This window comes from Xenopus laevis, chromosome 3L (genome assembly GCF_017654675.1).
Source record: "Xenopus laevis strain J_2021 chromosome 3L, Xenopus_laevis_v10.1, whole genome shotgun sequence".
NCBI lineage: Eukaryota > Metazoa > Chordata > Amphibia > Anura > Pipidae > Xenopus > Xenopus laevis.
In genome coordinates, this window is record NC_054375.1 from 110,598,153 (window position 1) to 110,617,826 (window position 19,674).

The 19,674-nt window shown below is 39.6% G+C and overlaps 1 protein-coding gene across 1 annotated transcript; it reads left to right on the top strand.

The window, feature by feature from the left end:
* Window positions 1-3,554: 3,554 nt before the first annotated feature.
* On the top strand, window positions 3,555-15,657 carry LOC108711413 (histidine decarboxylase-like). The gene is made up of 12 exons (XM_041586797.1): window positions 3,555-4,182; window positions 4,958-5,130; window positions 5,637-5,750; window positions 6,136-6,258; window positions 6,940-7,074; window positions 8,392-8,535; window positions 9,656-9,722; window positions 9,804-9,966; window positions 11,618-11,708; window positions 11,810-11,908; window positions 13,084-13,185; window positions 14,440-15,657. The coding sequence occupies exons 1-12, from the start codon at window positions 4,155-4,157 to the stop codon at window positions 15,139-15,141; spliced, it is 1,941 nt and encodes a 646-aa protein (XP_041442731.1). The 5' UTR covers window positions 3,555-4,154; the 3' UTR covers window positions 15,142-15,657.
* Window positions 15,658-19,674: the final 4,017 nt, after the last annotated feature.

Consider the following 19,674-nt stretch of genomic DNA (forward strand, 5'->3'; position numbering starts at 1 on the left):
AATTAAATGAATACTTATGTACGATAACAGATAATAAATCTACAGTGACACTATATAAAGATATAAGTAGTCTTTCTTTCACTTGTACAGTAATTATGTAATCCAGCAAACTGGAAAATGAGGTTCAATGTTGAGAAATGCCTCATTATACAGTAGGTCCCTGGTAAGGCCTCACCTAGAGTATGAGGTGCAGTTTTGGGGTCCAGTCCTTAAAGGACTGGCTTGGTGCACTTGGGGATGCTCCTATCAGCAGAAAACTGCACCGGCCCAGGGTTATACCAGTGAGCACCACGGGGCAATCCACTTTCGTTGTCTTATTTCTACAAAATTCCCGGGGCAAACGCATGCGCAGTAGAACTAAATAGCTGACTTTTTAATTAAAGTTTGGCTTTTTGTTCTACTGTGCATGAGCAGCCGCGCGAAGAAAGAATGAAGACGGAAGAGGATCGCTCCATGGTGTTTGCTGGAAGAACCCTGGTCTGGTGCAGTTTTCTGCTGATAGGAGCACTGGCCCGGGGTTTCAGGTAAGTCAATACAATTACTTGGGGGTGCCTAACATTTGGCACCCACAAGTGTACATAGCCTTTCCTTCTCCTTTAAGAAGGATATAAATGAGCTGTAGAAAGTGCAGAGACGTGCAACCAAACTTGTTAATGGGATGGAAGATTTAACTTATAAGGGTAGACTGTCAAGGTTGGGGTTTTCTCTGGAAAAAGGCGCTTTAGAGGGGACATGATTACACTTTACAAGTACATTAGAGGACTGTCACGTTCGGCACCCTATATGTAGAACCCAAGCTAAACTCCCTGGTCTCGGCTCTCACTTCTGCCTTTAACCGCCGTCTTTCACCTCGTGAGGAGCCTTTGGCTAATTGGATGCCGCCAGGTCTTAACAGAGAGAGGATCAAAGCTAACGGTTCTGGACTAGCAAAGGGGCACAATCGTCTCACCAGGATACTGGAAGGAAAAACACCACCAGGAACAAGCAAGCCGGGCCAGCACAAGCAGTTAGAATAGTCAGACAGGCCGGAATCAGGATTAGATATCGTAGAATAGTCGGAGGACAGGCAAAGGTTCAGGATTGGAGAGATCAAAATAGTCACAGACAGGCAAGGTCAGGCAAGGGTCAAACACAGTAGAATAATCAGGAATCATTCAGGATAACACCCAGGAATTTGCTAATAGAACCTAACAATGGGCAATTTGCTGAATACTGAATTCCCCTTTTAACTGTTAAAATTTCGCGCCACTGCTCGCTGGTGTCATCACGCTAAGAAACGGACGCGCACCATAGGGGAACCCGGAACCAGGAAGGGAGCAGCGCAGCAGCGGGCGTCCACGCCAGGGACGCATCGCTGGACCCCGCTGCCCACTAGACCACCAGGTGACTTCCTTACAGTACCCCCCTCTAGGAGGGGCCGCTGGACCCCGCTGCCCACTAGACGTGAGGGTAACAAGCGGAATATTATACCTTTCTGCGAAGGCAGCATCTAAAAAATTTCCACCAGCCCCAGAATCCACCAAGGCCGAAACTGTAACTGAACCCCCAGGCCAGGACAAAACTACAGGTACTAAGTTTTTAGAGGCAAATTGGGGAGAGGAATTCTCTCTACCCAAATGGAGCTTCCCTTCTCCACATAGGTTTTGAGAATTTCAAGGCCTCTTGGGAAAATTTTTAAGGAAATGCCCCTTATCCCCACAATACATGCATAGACCCAGGGATCGCCTACGGGACCTTTCCTCGGGAGACAAGCGTGTAGCCCCCAATTGCATTGGTTCCCCCTGAGGGTTAGGAAACGAGGGAGTTGGTGACTCGTCATTACATATAGTAGGGAAATCTGTATCCCCCTCAGCTCGTCTTTCCCTCTGCCTCCTATCAATTTGGATGGCTAACTTCATGAGGTCATCCAAAGTGGATGAAGGAGGGTAATTAACCAGGCTATTTTTGACAGAGCTAGAAAGACCCACCCGGAATTGACTACGAAGAGCTGTATCATTCCACCCTGTCTCAACTGACCAGCAGCGGAATTCTGTACAATACTCCTCAATAACTCTTTTCCCTTGACGGAGTTTACGAATAGCGGAATCGGCAGAGCTAGCATGATCCGGGTCATCGCATAACATGGCCATGGTAGCAAAAAATGCTTCTAGGGATAAACGGACAGTGCCCAGACTTGTGGGTCACCTTGTAGTAAGGTCATAACGAACCTTACTTCATCCTCACCAGAAGGGAAGTTGTGAAGGAAAAAACTGAGGTATAACTTACTTGCCTCTTGAAAAACAAAAAATTTACTCCTATCCCCACTAAACTTATCAGGAAAGGGAATTTTTGGGTCATGGGAAAAACCTTTATTACCCCGAGTAACTGAGGGAACAGACCCCTCAGGAATCTCAGATTGCTGTGCATCCAACCTCTGAGAAAGAGACAGCAGACCTTAAATAATAAAGTTCTGTTTTCCCTCTTGTTCATCAAGGCTCTGGAGGAGGTTCGAATACAGCAGTTCAGTGGTTTGCGGAATAGCGGGAGCTTCTTCCATTTTCTTCCGTCTCATGGGCCTGTTGTACTGTCACCTTCGGCACCCTATATCCAGAACCCAAGCTAAGCTCCCTGGTCTTGGCTCGCACTTCTGCCTTTAACCACGCCTTTCACTTCGGGAGGAGCCCTCGGCTAATTGGATGCCGCCAGGTCTAAACAGAGAGAGGAGCAAAGCTAACGGTTCTGGACTAGCAAAGGGGCACGATCGTCTCACCAGGATATTGGAAGGAAGAACACCACCAGGAACAAGCAGGCCGGGCCAGCACAAGCAGTTAGAATAGTCAGACTGGCCTGAATCAGGATTAGAGATAGTAGAATAGTCAGAGGACAGGCAAAGGTTCAGGATTGGAGAGATCAACGTAGTCACAGACAGGCAAGGTCAGGATTGGAGAGGTCAGAGCAGTAAGCAGGCAGGCAAGGGTCAAACACAGTAGAATAATCAAGAATCATTCAGGATAACACCCAGGAACTTGCTAATAGAACCTAACAAATTCCCCTTTTAACTGTTTGAATTTCGCGCCAATGCGCACTGGCGTCATCACGCCAGCGCTCCTACGCCTTTAAGAAATGGAACCAGGAATGGAGCAGCGCAGCAGCGGGCGTCCATGCCAGGGACGCGGCGCTGGACCCCGCTGCCCACTAGACCACCAGGTAACTTCCTTACAACGACATAATAGACAAATAGCAGGGGACCTATTTACCCATAAAGAGGATCACCGTACCAGAGGCCACCCCTTCAGACTAGAAGAAAAGAACTTTCATTTGAAACAATGTAGGGGGTGCTTCACAGTCAGGACAGTGAGGTTGTGGAATGCACTGCCGGGTGATGTTGTGATGGCTGATTCAGTTAATGCCTTTAACAGTGGCTTGGAAGATTTCTTGGACAGACATAATATCAAAGGCTATTGTGATACTAAACTCTATAGTTAGTATAGATATGGGTATATATAGTTTATGTGAAGGTATGGAGGGGTCAGTGTGTGTATGGATGCTGAATTTTCATTTGGAGGGGTTGAACTTGATGGACTTTGGTCTTTTTCCAACCTGATTTAACTATATAACTATATTAAAGTAGGGTGTATAGTAACCACATTTGCCTTTATGGAATGGAACTCCATATGGTGAATATAGAACCATCATCCAGTAACAGATTGCAAATCTTGCTTGTGTCATAGGATATTCTAGTAATATAGTGTTACATCTGTTCTATTAGAATCGCTATATTGTTGCAATTGTAGCCAACACCATTCACAACATCCAAGCTGAGAGTACTTTAGAATTACCCTGCTTGTATCTCCAGCAGTGAATGGGTCAAAATGAGCCCTCCGAGCATCTTATGAAATAGAAGGGAATTGAACTGGCCCTGTAGATAAAGCTGAAGACATCAAAGGTAACCAGCAAAGCAAACAGTACTCAAGCTTTTCTTTTATTCTGTCTTGATATGATGGAGATCTGAAATAAATGGGATAAGATAAACTAATGTAAGGGAAAGAAAAACATGTAAATTACGTATGACTGTGAGATAACAGGGCTATAAAAGCAGAGATGAGAGGCAGGATCAGATACACAACCACCTGACCATCACATTTCAGCTCCTGCCATCCAAGAAATCCTCACTAATGGAACCAGAGGAGTACAGAAAGAGAGGTACAGTATTACCTGGGGCAAATGGTACTATACGCATAGGATCCATTATCCGGAAACCCGTTATCCAGAAAGCTCCGAATTAGGTCCTCACCCATAGACTCCATTTTAATTAAATAATTCAAAATTTTAAAACCAATTTTTATCTTTTATCTGTAATAACAAAACAGTACCTAAACAGTACTACAGGTATGGGATCTGTTATCCAGACACCGGTTATCCAGAAGGTTCTGAATAACGAAGTGACCGCCTCCCATAGACTCAATTTTGTCCAAATAATCCAAATTTTTAAAATTGATTTTCATTGCCTCTGTAGTAATAAAACAGTACCTTGTACTTGATCCCAACTAAGATATAATTAATCCTTATTGGTGGCAAACCCAGCCTATTGGGTTGATTTAATATTTAAATGATTTTTAGCAGACTTAAGGTATGAAGTATCAAATTGTCAGAAGATCCCTTATCTGGATTCTGGATAACAGGATCCATAGCTGTATTACTTTACATGTAGAAAATAGAATACTGCTTGTCCTACAACCTGTTGCAAGCAGTAATCCAACGAAGTATTTCCTCTTAATCCACAAGCTTGTTTATAGCAGTAATAGCAGTGATTGAAGACTTTTTACAGGAACAATCATTAATACTATTTTAATATTAATTTCTGTATTTAATTAACTTACCTTTATGAAGAGTGGGTACCAAAATAGGATGAGAGAATTAAATATGTGGCTATTGTTTGTGCAGCAACACTGCCAATAGAATTATTGATGCATCACAGGTAAAGAATTGGTGGATTATATCTGTCAGTATCTGAGCACAGTAAGAGAGAGGCGAGTGAATCCTGACGTGCAACCAGGCTATATGAGGACTCTGCTGCCAGACAGCGCTCCAGTGGAATCTGAAAGCTGGGAGAGAATCTTCAGGGATATTGAAGACATCATAATGCCAGGGGTAACATCATACAGCACAATCCTCTCTTTTTTATTGTCTCCTGTAGAAGTGTCCATGTCTGTTATAAATGCTCTCCAGATTTCCAATTCCTTTGCATGTGAAATAAAGCAGACAATCACAGATCAGGGTAGCCAGTCTTGCCAAATGGTTTTGAGAGTCTCCCAGGATTTCTAAAGCTGTAAAGGTATATATATATATATATATATATATATATATAAATATATATATATATAGTTGTAGCTAAAAGATAAAGGGGGTATTTATACACTGTGCCTTAATGATATGGTTTATACTAATCTATCTAACATAGCGTACAAAAACAATGCTTCGACTGGGACCCAAGGGTCAAAGTGGGTTTATATTACCAGTCCCGTTTGTGCTCAAATGTCTTTTAAACCTCATCAAAATATTTTGCAATCTAGATGAATTGAACTGTATAAGAGACTTACTGACTCGTAAGTTTTAGCAGATCCATAGGGATTTACTAAGTGCAATTTCTGTTACAGATGGTCCATTGGCAGAGTCCTCACATGCATGCCTACTTTCCTGCCCTGACATCGTGGCCATCGCTGCTAGGTGACATGCTTGCTGATGCAATAAACTGCTTAGGATTTACATGGGTAAGTGGGTGCTTTAAAAACTTCCAATATTAAAATATACTCTGTTATCAACAAGGGCTTTTTCCTATACTGATTTTTACATTAACATAACATGTTATCTGTGTATTTGCAATTATACATAAAGGTGGGTACTGCCATGTTACTTGCTTCATCCAGGCATTCTGTGTTATACCCAGTTCTCTTTTTTAAAATAGTCAATTAGGTATTTTTGCCTTACACAAATGGTTAACATTTCCTAAAGGAGAGTGGTTTTGTTACGGATTCACTTATACATTATGATTTGCGATAGTTTATGGATGATATTCTAGCTATCTTTTTACTAGAACATGAGGCAGGGTAGAGAAGATGTTCAGGAGTCTAATCATACCTTATTTTTGATGGTTAGGCTTCCAGTCCAGCATGCACTGAGCTGGAAATAAATGTGATGGACTGGTTGGCTAAAATGCTTGGTCTCCCTTGCCATTTTCTCCATCATTATCCAAACAGCAAAGGAGGAGGTGTACTCCAGGTAAGCAGTCTGTGTTCTTGCTAAGCCTGTTTTAAAGTATTACAGTCAGTATTATGGAGTTTTCCGGATAAGGGAACTTTTTGTAATTTGGATCTTCAAACCTTAAGTCTATTAAAAATCATTTAAACATTAAATAAACCCAATAGGTTTGTTTAAAGCCAATAAGGATTAATTATATCTTAGTTTGGACCAAGTACATGGTACTGTTTTATTATTATAGAGAAAAAGGAAATCATTTTTAAAATTGAGTGAATGGGAGATGGCCTTCCCGTAATTTGGAGCTTTCTGGATAACAAGTTTCCGGATAATGTATCAGATATACCTGTATATACATAATATATATACATAATATATACATAATACATAATATATACAGGGAAACATGCTATTTACATGAGGGATTATGTGAATCTGACCAATAAGGAGGAACCAGTGATACACACATACTGCATAATTCATGTACACTTACCTATGCTCCTATATTAGATATACGCTAACAATAAAGGCAGATGAAGATTAACATAAATTTACTATTTAAAATGGGATTAAAATATGTAAACATTTTTTGGGGAGGGGACAGACTCTTGTTGGGACCTTATAATTAAAGACAATATACATTTTTGGATCCTCTATCTGCACACAGTTTATGTTTATTAATGTATATAATGTGTCGCTTTTCAGAGTACGGTGAGTGAATCAACCTTAATAGCTCTGCTGGCTGCAAGGAAGAACAAGATTCTGGAAATGAAAACCTCTGAACCAGATTCAGATGATTCCTATCTGAATTCTAGACTTATTGCATACGCTTCCAACCAGGTAGGGTTCATACTGGGAATTAGATTCATGATGGGATACATACAAATCTCTAGAAAGAACGGCTAGAGATTGCCTTGTAAATCTTTGGGATCCATAAAGTTTAGAGATATATATCTGGCCACTCATAGGCAGATTGATGAATGGTTTAATTGGGCAGACTGAGGAGTAGTGTAGATGTATGCTTCTCTTCCATGGCCGATAATCTGCTACGTGCTGATGGGGACTATTTGGCCACATATTGGCAATAATGTTGGACACACTCTGGCATATGGTGTAAAGGGTAAGAAATTGGAACTTTTTAAGTAATAAGGTATCATGCCATGATTCTAGATCTAACAAATAGGGAATATCACTGCTAAAGTATCTGCTGGCTGATGTATCCTTATAATGGAATGTTTTCAAATAATGCCAGAAAGTGTCTGTATGTTTGACATTATTGAATATAAAGTACTGCACAAGAAACATGATATATTAGTGCTCATGTATAATTATAAATGAATACACAGGTTTATTTCAAGGGTTTAGATTGAAACGGATGGAAGCAGACCTTCTCTTCATACTCTACTCCAGTGATCCCAATCAGTGGCAAATTGTTACTCTCCAGCCGCTTGAATTTTGCTCTCAGTGACCTCAAAGGAGGTGCTTATTTTTGAATTCCTGGCTTAAGCTGGCCATAGACGCAAAGATCCGATCGTACGATCGGACTTTCCCATCTCCCGACCTGCCACAAACCATTCCAATAAAGTACAAAAGAACAGATCAGCCGATGATCTGCCCCTGACAGCAATCATGCGAAAGGTATGTCCGACCAAAGCGAGTGACAGTCTCCCTCTGAAAATCGTCCGATCTGCAATACATGCAGAGATATTACCCGCAGCCGACAGAAATCTTTTAACCTGTCCAATCTACCAAACGACCGATCTCCGTCAGACGAAAAATGTCAGGACTCTCCACACACGGTCCGAAAATTGTTCGAATCCTTGATTCGTACGATCAGATCTTTGCGTCTATGGCCACCTTTAGAGGCAACTTTTGGTTGCACAAAAACCCGGTGTACTGCTAAATAGAGCCTCATGTAGGCTGTCAGTCCATATAGGAGCTACTAAATAGCCAATTACAGCCTTTATTTGTTATCCCTGGGGACTTTTTTTATGTGTTGCTCCCCAATGTTATTTACATTTGAATGGGGCTTCCGCTTATATATGTCTTGACTCTCTAAGATAACATGGCCAAACACAGGTTAGAATGAGATAGTCTGGTAGTGAAAACGTCAGATAACAACTGTTCAATTAATCCCTTCTTTGTGTTACATTTTAGGCTCATTCATCCGTGGAAAAGGCTGGTTTGATTTCTCTAGTGAAAGTTCGATTTTTGCCAGTGGATGAAAATTTTTGTCTTCGTGGGGATACTTTGAAAGCTGCAGTGGAAGAAGACAGAAATTGTGGGCTTGTCCCTGTCTTTGTGAGTAGGATAGTTACACTTTCATTTACATTTGAGAATTAAGATCTAGAAGCCCCTCATAAATTCAGGAGAGACCAGAGAAAAGTCATCTGAATTCCCTCTGCCTCTCCTGAAATGTTTTTCCCATTGTAAAACTGACCAGCAGATGGCAGTGTTGTTTCAATTTCATGATAGCAGCAGCTAAAATATTTGCTAATGTCTTGAAATCTAGAAGAAAATAATGTAAATTGCAAAAGAGGTTAGAATAACACTCTGAGTAATTTTACATTTAATTGTTTTCAGGGTTTTCATATCCTTAAAGAAGAGGCACTCATTAATGTAAACAAAATTATATAGTGAATAAAGTACCCCCTCTTCATCCTCGTGTTGACCTTTTTTGAGGGCACAGGGGAATCCCATAAAAGAAATGTGAGATTATTTCAGGCAGATATATTTCAAGTAAATTACACTAGATATATTTCAAGTAAATATAATAGTTTCAAGTAAGAGTTAGATGCCTTTACAGCACCACTGGAATTAATACTTGGTATAATACTTTAAAGCAGGGGTCCCCAACCTTTTTTACTCGCGAGCCACATTTAAATGTAAAAAGAGTTGGAGAGCAACACAAGCATGAGAAAGTCCACGGGGATGTCAAATAAGGCATTTGATTGGCTGTTTGGTAGCCCCTATATGGACTGGCAGCCTACAGGAGAGTCTGTTTGGCAGTACACCTGGTTTTTATACAACCAAAACTTGCCTCAAAGCCTGGAATTCAAAAATAAGCTCCTGCTTTGAGGCCATTGGGAGCAACATCCAAGGGGTTGGAGAGCAACATGTTGCTCGCGAGCTACTGGTTGGGGACCACTGCTTTAAAGGATGCAATTTTGTCCTATTCTGTGGCACGTCAAGGACAGCTCCATATGTGTTTCCCCTTTCCATGCTTAGCCTAAGAGTAGGTAGGTATGATTTATTTAACCAATAAATTAAATATGATGGCAATTACAATATAACTGTGACAACCAACAAACATTATTCAAAGTTCCTTAGGAGAAGTACATTTTTCACTGTCCTGCTTCTTAAAGTCAGAAACAATTATGACAAACACCTTTTTTTTTCACAAATCTGCTTTTCATTTTAGGTATGTGCCACCTTGGGTACAACTGGCGTCTGTGCATTTGATAACCTGGCAGAACTGGGGCCAGTTTGTAAGTTGACCAGTCACATATTGTGTTGCAGCGCTGATATGTTTTCTTTTCCTTGTGCTAAGTTCAGCTTCATTTGTCCAGGTGCCAAAGAAAAGCTGTGGCTGCACATTGATGCAGCTTATGCAGGCACTGCCTTCTTGTGCCCAGAATTCAGGACATTGATGACTGGAGTAGACTATGCTGATTCCTTTACATTCAATCCATCCAAGTGGATGATGGTTCATTTTGACTGCACTGCTTTCTGGTGAGTCCCAGTAACCAGTGTTAGATGTAACATTGAATGTACAGGCCCATGACAGAATGGGAAACATTTGCACTGACCTTGGATTTAATGTAAGGGCAACATATTTAAATGTGTACTATATAACTCATTCCAAAACATTAACCATGGGGAGACATAAGGGTGAACACAGGTGAAAGTAGCAAATATTTTCCCTGTCCAGTTATATCTTTGTTTTCTCAGTGGATCTCAGACTGTAAGGCTATGGATAATATGCACATCATCACAGCATAGGATCATAAATGCAAAATAGAGAAGAAAAGAGAGAGAATATGAAGGGTACTTCCATAGAGGATATTTTCTTTTGTGTGTCTCTTCATGCTTTAATGTGTTCTCCATCAGTAGAGTGGGGAGAGCCATGAGACTGACCCTTGTTCTGAACTATTCCTATGAAACATGGGCTGGGTCATTTGGTAAAGTAAGACATGGTGGGAACCATCTAAAAGCAGTAATCACCTGTCACCTAACCAAGGATATTCCCCTTCCAGATAAAGCAAAGCCACTCTGTCTCCAGGTCTGCTCAGACAGGAAAACTCACACATGGGGGTATATTTATCAAAGAGTGAAGTTAATAGTGAAGTTCCGCCACTAGAGTGAAATTCCGCCACTCTCCATTCATTTCTATGGGATTTTTATAGGCGTATTTATCAAAGGGTGAACTTTCACTTTCACCCATTGATAAATATGCCTTTCAAAATCCTATAGAAATGAATTGTGAGCTGCGGAATTTCACTCTAGTGGCGGAACTTCACTCTTTGATAAATTTACCCCATAGTTTCTATTGTAAAGTTGGTCATACACAGGCAGATTTAATCTACAGATTCAGGCACATCACACTATCTGCCTGTATATGGGGATCTCTGCCGGGCCTACCCGACCGATATCTGGCCTAAAATGGGGCAGATGTTGATCTGGCAGGTTTGACTGTCCCGTTGCTCTGACCACTCGTATACCCATTGTTGTCATCCGAAGGTATGGCCCAATATCATCCAGCTTAGATGAGCATGTCAGGGAAATATCCCCTCGTTTGGCAACCTCACCAAACCAGCAGATATTATAGTTTATGGCCACCTTAAAGGGGACCCGTCACCCAAAAAAATTATTCAAAATCCTATTTTATCACATTAGTCAAGTAAAATAAACTTTAATTACTCTATATAAATTATTTGAATCTTGCTTCCTTCAGTCTGGGATTTCATAATTATAGCAAGCAGGCAGGGGCCATTTTGTGCACACTTATTAAGGCAAGCCTTGCACCATCTCAGAATCTTGTTTGTGCACCAGAAGGGGGACCCGATGTCCATCCCATTGCACTGGCTTCACAATTAAATGGTAAAGAGAACGGGGGAATATGTGGAGAGCAGTGACATCTGAGAAGTGCTGAATGGAAAGTGAAAGTAATTGTCTGCCCCACCTCTATGTCCAGGGTATTTAAATGAGCTTACAACAGCTATGAATGCTTTAATAAAAAATAGAAATTGGATTTCATGTTTAATTTGAAAAGGACTTTTATTATACAGATTTTTGTGTCTGGGTGACAGGTCCACTTTAATAAGGAGGCAAGCAAAGTGCTTGCTATAACTGATTTAATTTTTATATATTTAAATCTCAATAGGGTGAAAGATAAATACAAATTACAGCAAACTTTCAGCGTCAACCCTATTTACCTCAGGCATGCAAACACAGGGGCTGCTACTGACTTTATGGTAAGTTTCAATGAAAGTAATATGCTATAGTGAAAGTAACCCTGACACATAATAATACTCACTAAACAACACTATATTTTTGGCCTCTTTCCCAACCACAGCACTGGCAGATTCCCCTGAGCCGACGGTTTCGCTCATTAAAGCTCTGGTTTGTCATTCGGTCCTTTGGAGTGAAAAATCTGCAGGCGCACATCAGACATGTAAGTGTAGGTTGCTATATTTATGCCTGAGCAAACTGCAGTAATAGATGCCTTGCAATAGTTGCTCATGTTTTAAGGATTTCCCAGTAAATTGAAAACCTCATACAAACAGGGAAATCCTGCAAAAAAAGGGACCAGTCCCCCTGGCGCTTAAGTAAGCAAATATATTTTATCAGACCAGCACCATGTACAAAGCATAATCTACAAAACTCCTTAGCAAAGTAATATAAGCAATATATCATGGGGGGTTTCTGCAAAGTAAATAATAATACAGCAAATGAGGCTGGCAGTCTCTGAAGGCAGAAGAGATTCAGTGTACTTACCTCTTACTAAGGAGAAGATGAAAGGAGATGCTATTTTATTCTGTAATAAAGCCAGCCCACAATGTAAGTGCTTCTAGAATCACGTATATGTATACTTCTATGGCTGAAATGACAACCATAAGTGGGTGCATTTTGATTGTTCCATTTGCTTTGATTCCCTTCTTGTTGATATAGTTTTTATATATATATATATATATATATATATATATATATATATATATATATATATATATTTAGAGCAGTTAAAGGAAATACACAAATACAGCAGAAGGAAAGTAAAGGGCAAATTAGGATTTGTAGTTAAATTACATTAGTGTTGCATTAAAAGGTGAAGAACAATATATATATATATATATATATATATATATATATATATATATATATATATATATATATATATATATATTGCACATAATTAATAAAGTCGACTTTAAACATTCACTCACCAGTTGGATTCAAAGTTAATATTAGTAAGGTTTTCCATATAATTTGACCTAACAGACCACATCTAGAGGACATACTATTATATGCTTTTGTCTGTGTATCAGTAGCTAAACTGGACAAAGACCTTTCTATGTATGCCCTGCATTAGGCGGAACATCCAGTTCTTACAGTAATAATATACAACCACACACTGGGGGTCATTTATCAACATTGGGCAAAATTGTCCATAGGCAGAAAGCCATAACAACCAATCAGTGACAGCTACAGTTAGAACCATGAATGCAACAATTTGATTGGTTGCCATGGATAAACTGTCTAAATTTGCCCAGTGTTGATAAATGACCCCCAATGAGCTTTAAATTGTTGTAGTGGATTCTAGCATGAATAAAACCATCTTTCTGTTTACAGGGGGCAGAGCTAGCTAAATATTTCGAGTTGATGGTGACTAACGACCACATGTTTGAAGTACCTGCAAAACGGCACCTTGGACTAGTTGTTTTCCGATTAAAGGTGAGGTGTGTTCTTGCATTTCATCTTCATCTTCAGAATCTAATAATAATAATACCCTAATATCATGATCTTTTGCCATAGTACTGATCTTAATGCTCTTATGTAAGTCTTCAATAAACTATAAATGCTTTACCACGGTGCTGTGCAACCTTATATTTATACATACTTCATATACAGCATATTATAAATAAAAAAACACACACTTTAGAACCCAGACAGTTGCATCTAATTATGGGTGCAATTTTCCTAATACAGGTATGAAGCCTATTATCCAAACTGCTAAGGACACATCATATCTGTATAAGGATCTTTCAGTAATTTGGATCACCATACCTTAAGTTTGCTAAAAAATTATTTAACCATTAATGAAACCCAATAGGATTGTTTTGCCTCCAATAAAGATTAATTATATCTTTGTTAGAATCAAGTACCAAGTTCTATTATTTTATTATAGAGGAGAAGGAAATAATTTTTAAAAATTTACTTAATTCATTAAAATTGAGTCTGTAGGAGATGGCCCTCCCATTATGCGAAGCTTATTGGATAATGGGTTTCCGAATAACGGATCCCGTACCTGTGCCGTGAAATAATGTAGATTGTGACTTGTGTGTCCTGGAAATTCAGAACATTTATCTACTTAGTCGCCACCCTACTTAAATGAAGAACATAGCCATCTTGAAATATTTACCCAAGTTCGGAATTGATAGTCTCCTTCAACAGTTGCACCAATGTGGCTAAAAGCCTTACGGGGTTATATAGTAAAAGGCACCAAGTTTGCCCAGGAGCAATAACCCATAGCAACCAATCATCAGGAAGCATGTACTGCTTACCTGTTAAAAGACAAACATGTTATTGTAATTGCTGAGCCAACTTAGTGCCTTTTATTACATATGCATAATGTGGACAATGTAATACAAGATATCAGTGGCGTAACTAGATTACTGGGCCCCACAGCAAATTATTTTTCAGGCCTCAAAAATGACTAGAGGTTGACCTATTTTACCATCATTTAATGAAACTGTATATGAATTAGGGCCTCATGGGGCCCCTATACCTCTTGTTCCCCCCTACAGCCGCAGTGTCTGCTTCCTCTGCAAGGTGCTATGTTTACTACATGTTTAGTAACCCACATAATCCAAAAACATTTATGTTTGAGCTGGACAAACTACACATTACTGCATGTGTCATGTTTATGTTCATCTGGCTGTAACTGTTACTAAATATCTGAACGTTTGTTAACTTTCTTTAAACCAGGGTCCGAATTTTTTGACAGAGGAAGTCTTGGCAGAGCTGACCGAGTCTGGAAAAATGTACCTTGTACCAGCCACTATCAATGATAAGCTTATTATACGATTCACCGTCACATCTCAGTTCACAACTAGGGAAGATATTTTGAGGGACTGGAGCCTGATTCGGCAGAGTGCCATCAATGTCACCAACCTGCACCATGGGCCTGTTATCTCTAGCTGCCCTACCCCTAGCGACTACAAAAATACACTCAACACATTCAACACCAAATATGATGACAAGGAAAATGTTTTCCAGAAGATCAGTGACCAGCCAAAACATGGGGCCCTCCAAGATAAAGACTGGGTAGAATCAATCTCTGATGATGACCTAGATCCTTTTGATGACTGCTTTCCAGAAAATGAGCCGGTAGCGAGCAAGCACAGGAGGGCATCTTTCCTATACAAGTATTGCTCAGTGCAAGAGAAGAAAACTGTCCGCTCCTTTAGCTGCAACAGTGTCCCAGTACATAATGCTGAGAAGCTGGTGCCACGAGGGGAACCTCAGAAAGAAGACAGCATAGTTTCCAACATCCCAGGAAAGGTGATGATTCTAGAAAAAAATGCTTTTAGAAAGTTAATCAAGTTCTACAGTGTCCCGAGCTTTCCAGAATTCCGAATTCAGTGTGGCCTTCAATTTCCTTGCTGCCCCTTAGAGGCATTTGTTTAAAAAAATATTAAGATAACTTTAATAAACTCAGTTTAGATGTACTGCAGAGCTGATTGTTGATTGTAAGGTTAGATTTTTGAAGGCTCCCTAATTCAAAGGACCAGTACCATTAGAAGAATTTCTATACATTCAAATATAATATATTGTCATTTAGAATATATTGCATTAAGCTGAAAGAGAAGTATTTTTTTTTCATGCAGTTCTTTTTATCCTGAAGTGCCATATTGTTCACACAAGCAAAATATTCCTGGTCTTCTAAATTCTTGAAAGTCAAACAAAAGCACAGAAAAAGCCAATTGTGCCTCTTTTTAGCTGTTGCAGTCAAAGATAGTCAGATAGGAATTATACATTATATTTGAATTTAATGACACTTCATTTTGGTTGATATTGGCCCTTTGCATGCAATGCTCCAATGGCATTTACTTGCACATTTTGGGGGATCAATGATTTCATATGCAATCTGTTTTCTTACTGTGCGTTGGCATATAAGATTCAATAAAAGTTAATATGTATGTATATCCATACTTGTTACCAAGTCTTATCTTATTCAAGAGATGATTGTATGTGATCAGTGAGGGGATAATGTAACATTGCCAGGCTCATTTTACTTTTCTATTCAGAAGAGGCTTTAAAAAAGAATAAACACCTGAGCTGAACTCTATTACCATGCAATGCACACTGGCATCAATTGATGGCGTTCCTTTAAAGGAGAATTCAACCCCATAACTAAAAAAACCTACCTACCACCCTATCCTATGGTTCTAAAGGTTGACTTGTTTTAACATTGAAATTGTGTATGAATTAGGGCTTCATGGGGCCCCTATACCTCCTGGGCATCCACAGAAGGGTCTGCTTCCTCTGTAGTTATGCCCCTGATTCTAAATAGCTTTTATATGGATCTTAATTATTTATTTTGTGTAGCTTTTGATTTATTAGCAACCACTAATGTCATCCGGTTGTAAAAAAAAAAAAAAAGTATTAAATGAGCAACTTAATTTTTTGCGGTTATTCTTATTTTTGATTAGCTTTCTTTTCGAGGGCTGCTAATAGGACAGTGTAAATTCCACAGCTGAGATTGGCAGAACAGAACATGCACATAATTCCACAACTACAAAAATTCAGACTGATTGCAAAAATTCACTCTATGTTGTCTTCGCCATACTATATGTTACTTTTTTTTTTAATTCTTTTTTTATTGAAGTTTTAGGTTTTCACCCAACAAAAACAAAGAAAAAACAAACATATTCCAGGTTACACAATGTATTGGTGACATGTCAGCTGCTCATCTATATGGTAGAACAGAACAAAGAGAGACCCCTGTGTCTAATCTGTTCTCTTGCATGCAATCCTCCTGCAGCTGACATCCCCTTGTACTCAAAGGTATGACCTTAACAGGTGGCAGCACTAGATTTCTGACTGGATGTGATCCAAGAGACCACCACAAGCGACTGTGACCCTAGCAATGGAACTTCCAAAGCCGGCAGGTGAGCCCCTTGTTTGCTTACCATGGATAGTCCTCTTGCTAGTGTTAAAATGTCACATGAGTGCTCTTGAAGATCACAAGCTCCAGACCACTGACCTCAGCTGCAGGAACAAGTATACGTTGGTTGGTGTTGGTTTGTTTTGCTTTGTATTTCATGATATGATCATAGAGTGTTAAGCATTGAATGATATTTCACTGTACAGTTTACATATGTTATTAAAATTGCTGTGTAAGATTTAATACTGACAGGTCCATCTGAGGTTCTGACTGATGCTACTCTGTGGGTATCTTATGCTTTTAAGCAAGTTGACTGCACCCAGATACAGCACTGGTTATTGGTGCTTGTTGAACAGTGTGTGTAAAGTGCTAGCTTAGAAGGCTAAATCTGGTACTTCTCATGTTAGATAGTCCAAGGAATCTGTCCAAAGTTTCAGCCAATTGTTGTTCAGTACTTCATTTCTACCTTTGCATCATATGAATAGCATTTGATTCCAGCACAATTGTAAAGCTCTATAAAATACATTAGTGCTATATTATTAAAGAGAACATTTAATTACATCACTCTATACAATGGTTCTCTTAAGCAAAGAAACTATCGAAGATTTGTATGATTTTTTGGACTGCAAGAGAACAGGCGTAGAAACAGGGGTCTCTCTTTGTTCTGTTCTACCATATAGATAAACAGATCCTTTAATTATGGATTAAAAACTTACAGAATTAGTTAATGATAGGGTAGGGGCACACTGGGCGATTCGGGGAGATTTAGTCGACTGGCGACTAATCGCCTCGTCTTTGCGGCGACCAATTTTCCCTAACGACTTCCCTCTGTCTTGCTTCACGAGGAAACTTCTGGCGACTTCGGAATACTAAGCGCCACGTGTCCCATGCCGCAGGCAACTTTACATTACAGCCGGTGCAAGACAGAGGGAAGGCGTTCGGGGAGATTGGTCGCCGCAAAGACGAGGCGATTAGTCGCTTGAGAAAGGGGCGTGTCCCTGAAAACGTTGCACATCCGCATTTTGAATTAAAGCAAGGGTTTCCCTGCAAGTAAGCCTTGTGTGCCGGTATCTTTGTTCCTTGACTCAATTGGAGGTTGCCGCATCCTCTACTACTGAGCACCAGGCTGTTATCTCCAGGAGGTTGCCGTGGGTGTGCGCTTGCTCTACCTTGTTCCAGTGCCCCTACACTTAGTCTGTTCTCTTGCATGCAATCCTCCTGCAGCTGACATCCCTTTTGTACTCGAAGGTTTGACCTTAACAGCTCTTTCCTAGACCCCCACCTATTAACTCTTTCCACACCAAATTCAACATATGTAACACCAATAGGTACACCCGCATTGACTAAAACGTGAAATCAATGAAACTGACCTTGAACTCCGAGTTTTGTAAGACCTGTTTAGTAATTACAGAACAAATCTTGCAGATGCATTTTTTATTTTTAAATCCAGTGCTTCTTCAGCATATCATTTCCCCAGTGATTTTCTTTAGTGGGCTAATAATAGGTGTGCCTTAATTGGGGTGTATAATTGCACCATTTACAGGTGTATGTTTGCATAAGTAAGAAAGGGTCCCCGATGTGCTCAGAAAAGCTCAGAATAAATTAATTCCAGTGGGATCTAGAGAGCTCACTAGAGAATAAACCTTGTTTTTTAATATTCTACAAGTGTATAGGGGTATGCGTATGTGTACATTTTCTATGCATTTATAATGTGACCCAAATAAATTCACATTGACTTCAGACTCAGCACAAACTAATTTCTCATTTAATCATTACCAAAATACATACTAATGTAGCACATTGGAGAAAGTTATTCCATAGACATAGGCGAAGAGAGGTGAATATATTCTTTACAGATATGGTAGCAGCTCACTGGTTTCACTTATCTCCTTCTGTTCTTCTATTGTTTTAAGATGTAGCGTGTTAGCCATTGAAAAAATTCAGAAAATGTAAAGTTTGGTGATAAGTTTTATTGGCTAACTCACTGAGTACACAGGCAAAATATCTGACAAAGGGGCCTGTGTGCTCCGAAAGCTTGCAGTTGTTACTTATTCAGTTAGCCAATAAAAAGGTATCACCAAACTTTACATTTACTGCATCTGTTCTTCTATGGCTTTCACTTGCTGCAGCAGTGTTTTCATGTATCTGTTATCTCTTGTTATGTTTCTGGCTTGTGAGATGGGGGATGATTGTGTCCATCTCTCCTACACTAAAAGAGCTGCATTTCCTGTTAAAAAACAGGAAATTCTGCTGTTAAAGGACAACTATTGGGAAAATAAATAATCAAATTTATCTTTACTATCCCTCTCTCAGCATTTGTTTCTCTTTATTCTCTCTTCATGCAGGAATTGGGTTTGACAGTTAGATCCAATATATCTTTTAGGGTCAGGCCACACTGGGCGTTTTGGGGAGATTTGTTCACCTGGCAACTAATTGCCTCGTTTTTGCGGTGACCAATCTCCCCAAAGGCCTTCCCTCACTCTGCGCCGGCTAAAATGAAAAAAACGCAAACGCTAATCACACGCGGCTATTCGTTTTCCGAATGTTGCGTGATTAGCACTTTTTCATAACGTTAGCGTTTTTTCATTTTAGCCGTTGCAGAGTGAGGGAAGGCGTTTTCCGAAGTCGCCCGAAGTTTGCAACTTCGGGCTACTTGATTCTGATTTGGCCAAATCCTTAAATTCTAAAAAAAAAGGTCAAATACCAAACCATTGCCTTGATTAGGTGCATCCATTAAAAAGAACTCCTGTTTTATTCAGAAAAGTCAGACAACCACTGCTCTAAATGGAAAAATGTGTAGATCATAACTTTTTCCATCATGTAGTATTTTGAAACAACATTGGAATTGTTGCTATATAAAAGTCTGAAGATAACTTTCGTTTTCCAGGGGGAAAAAATACTGCAGTACTCACAGCTAATGCTGAATATAGATATATTTTTTTAAATTACCTTTATAACTCTATAGTTATATAGTCTATAGTCTATAGAGGCCAGCACACAAGGTAGTGTAAATAATAGTGAACACTTTATGACTGCACCTTCGGCTCTACCTT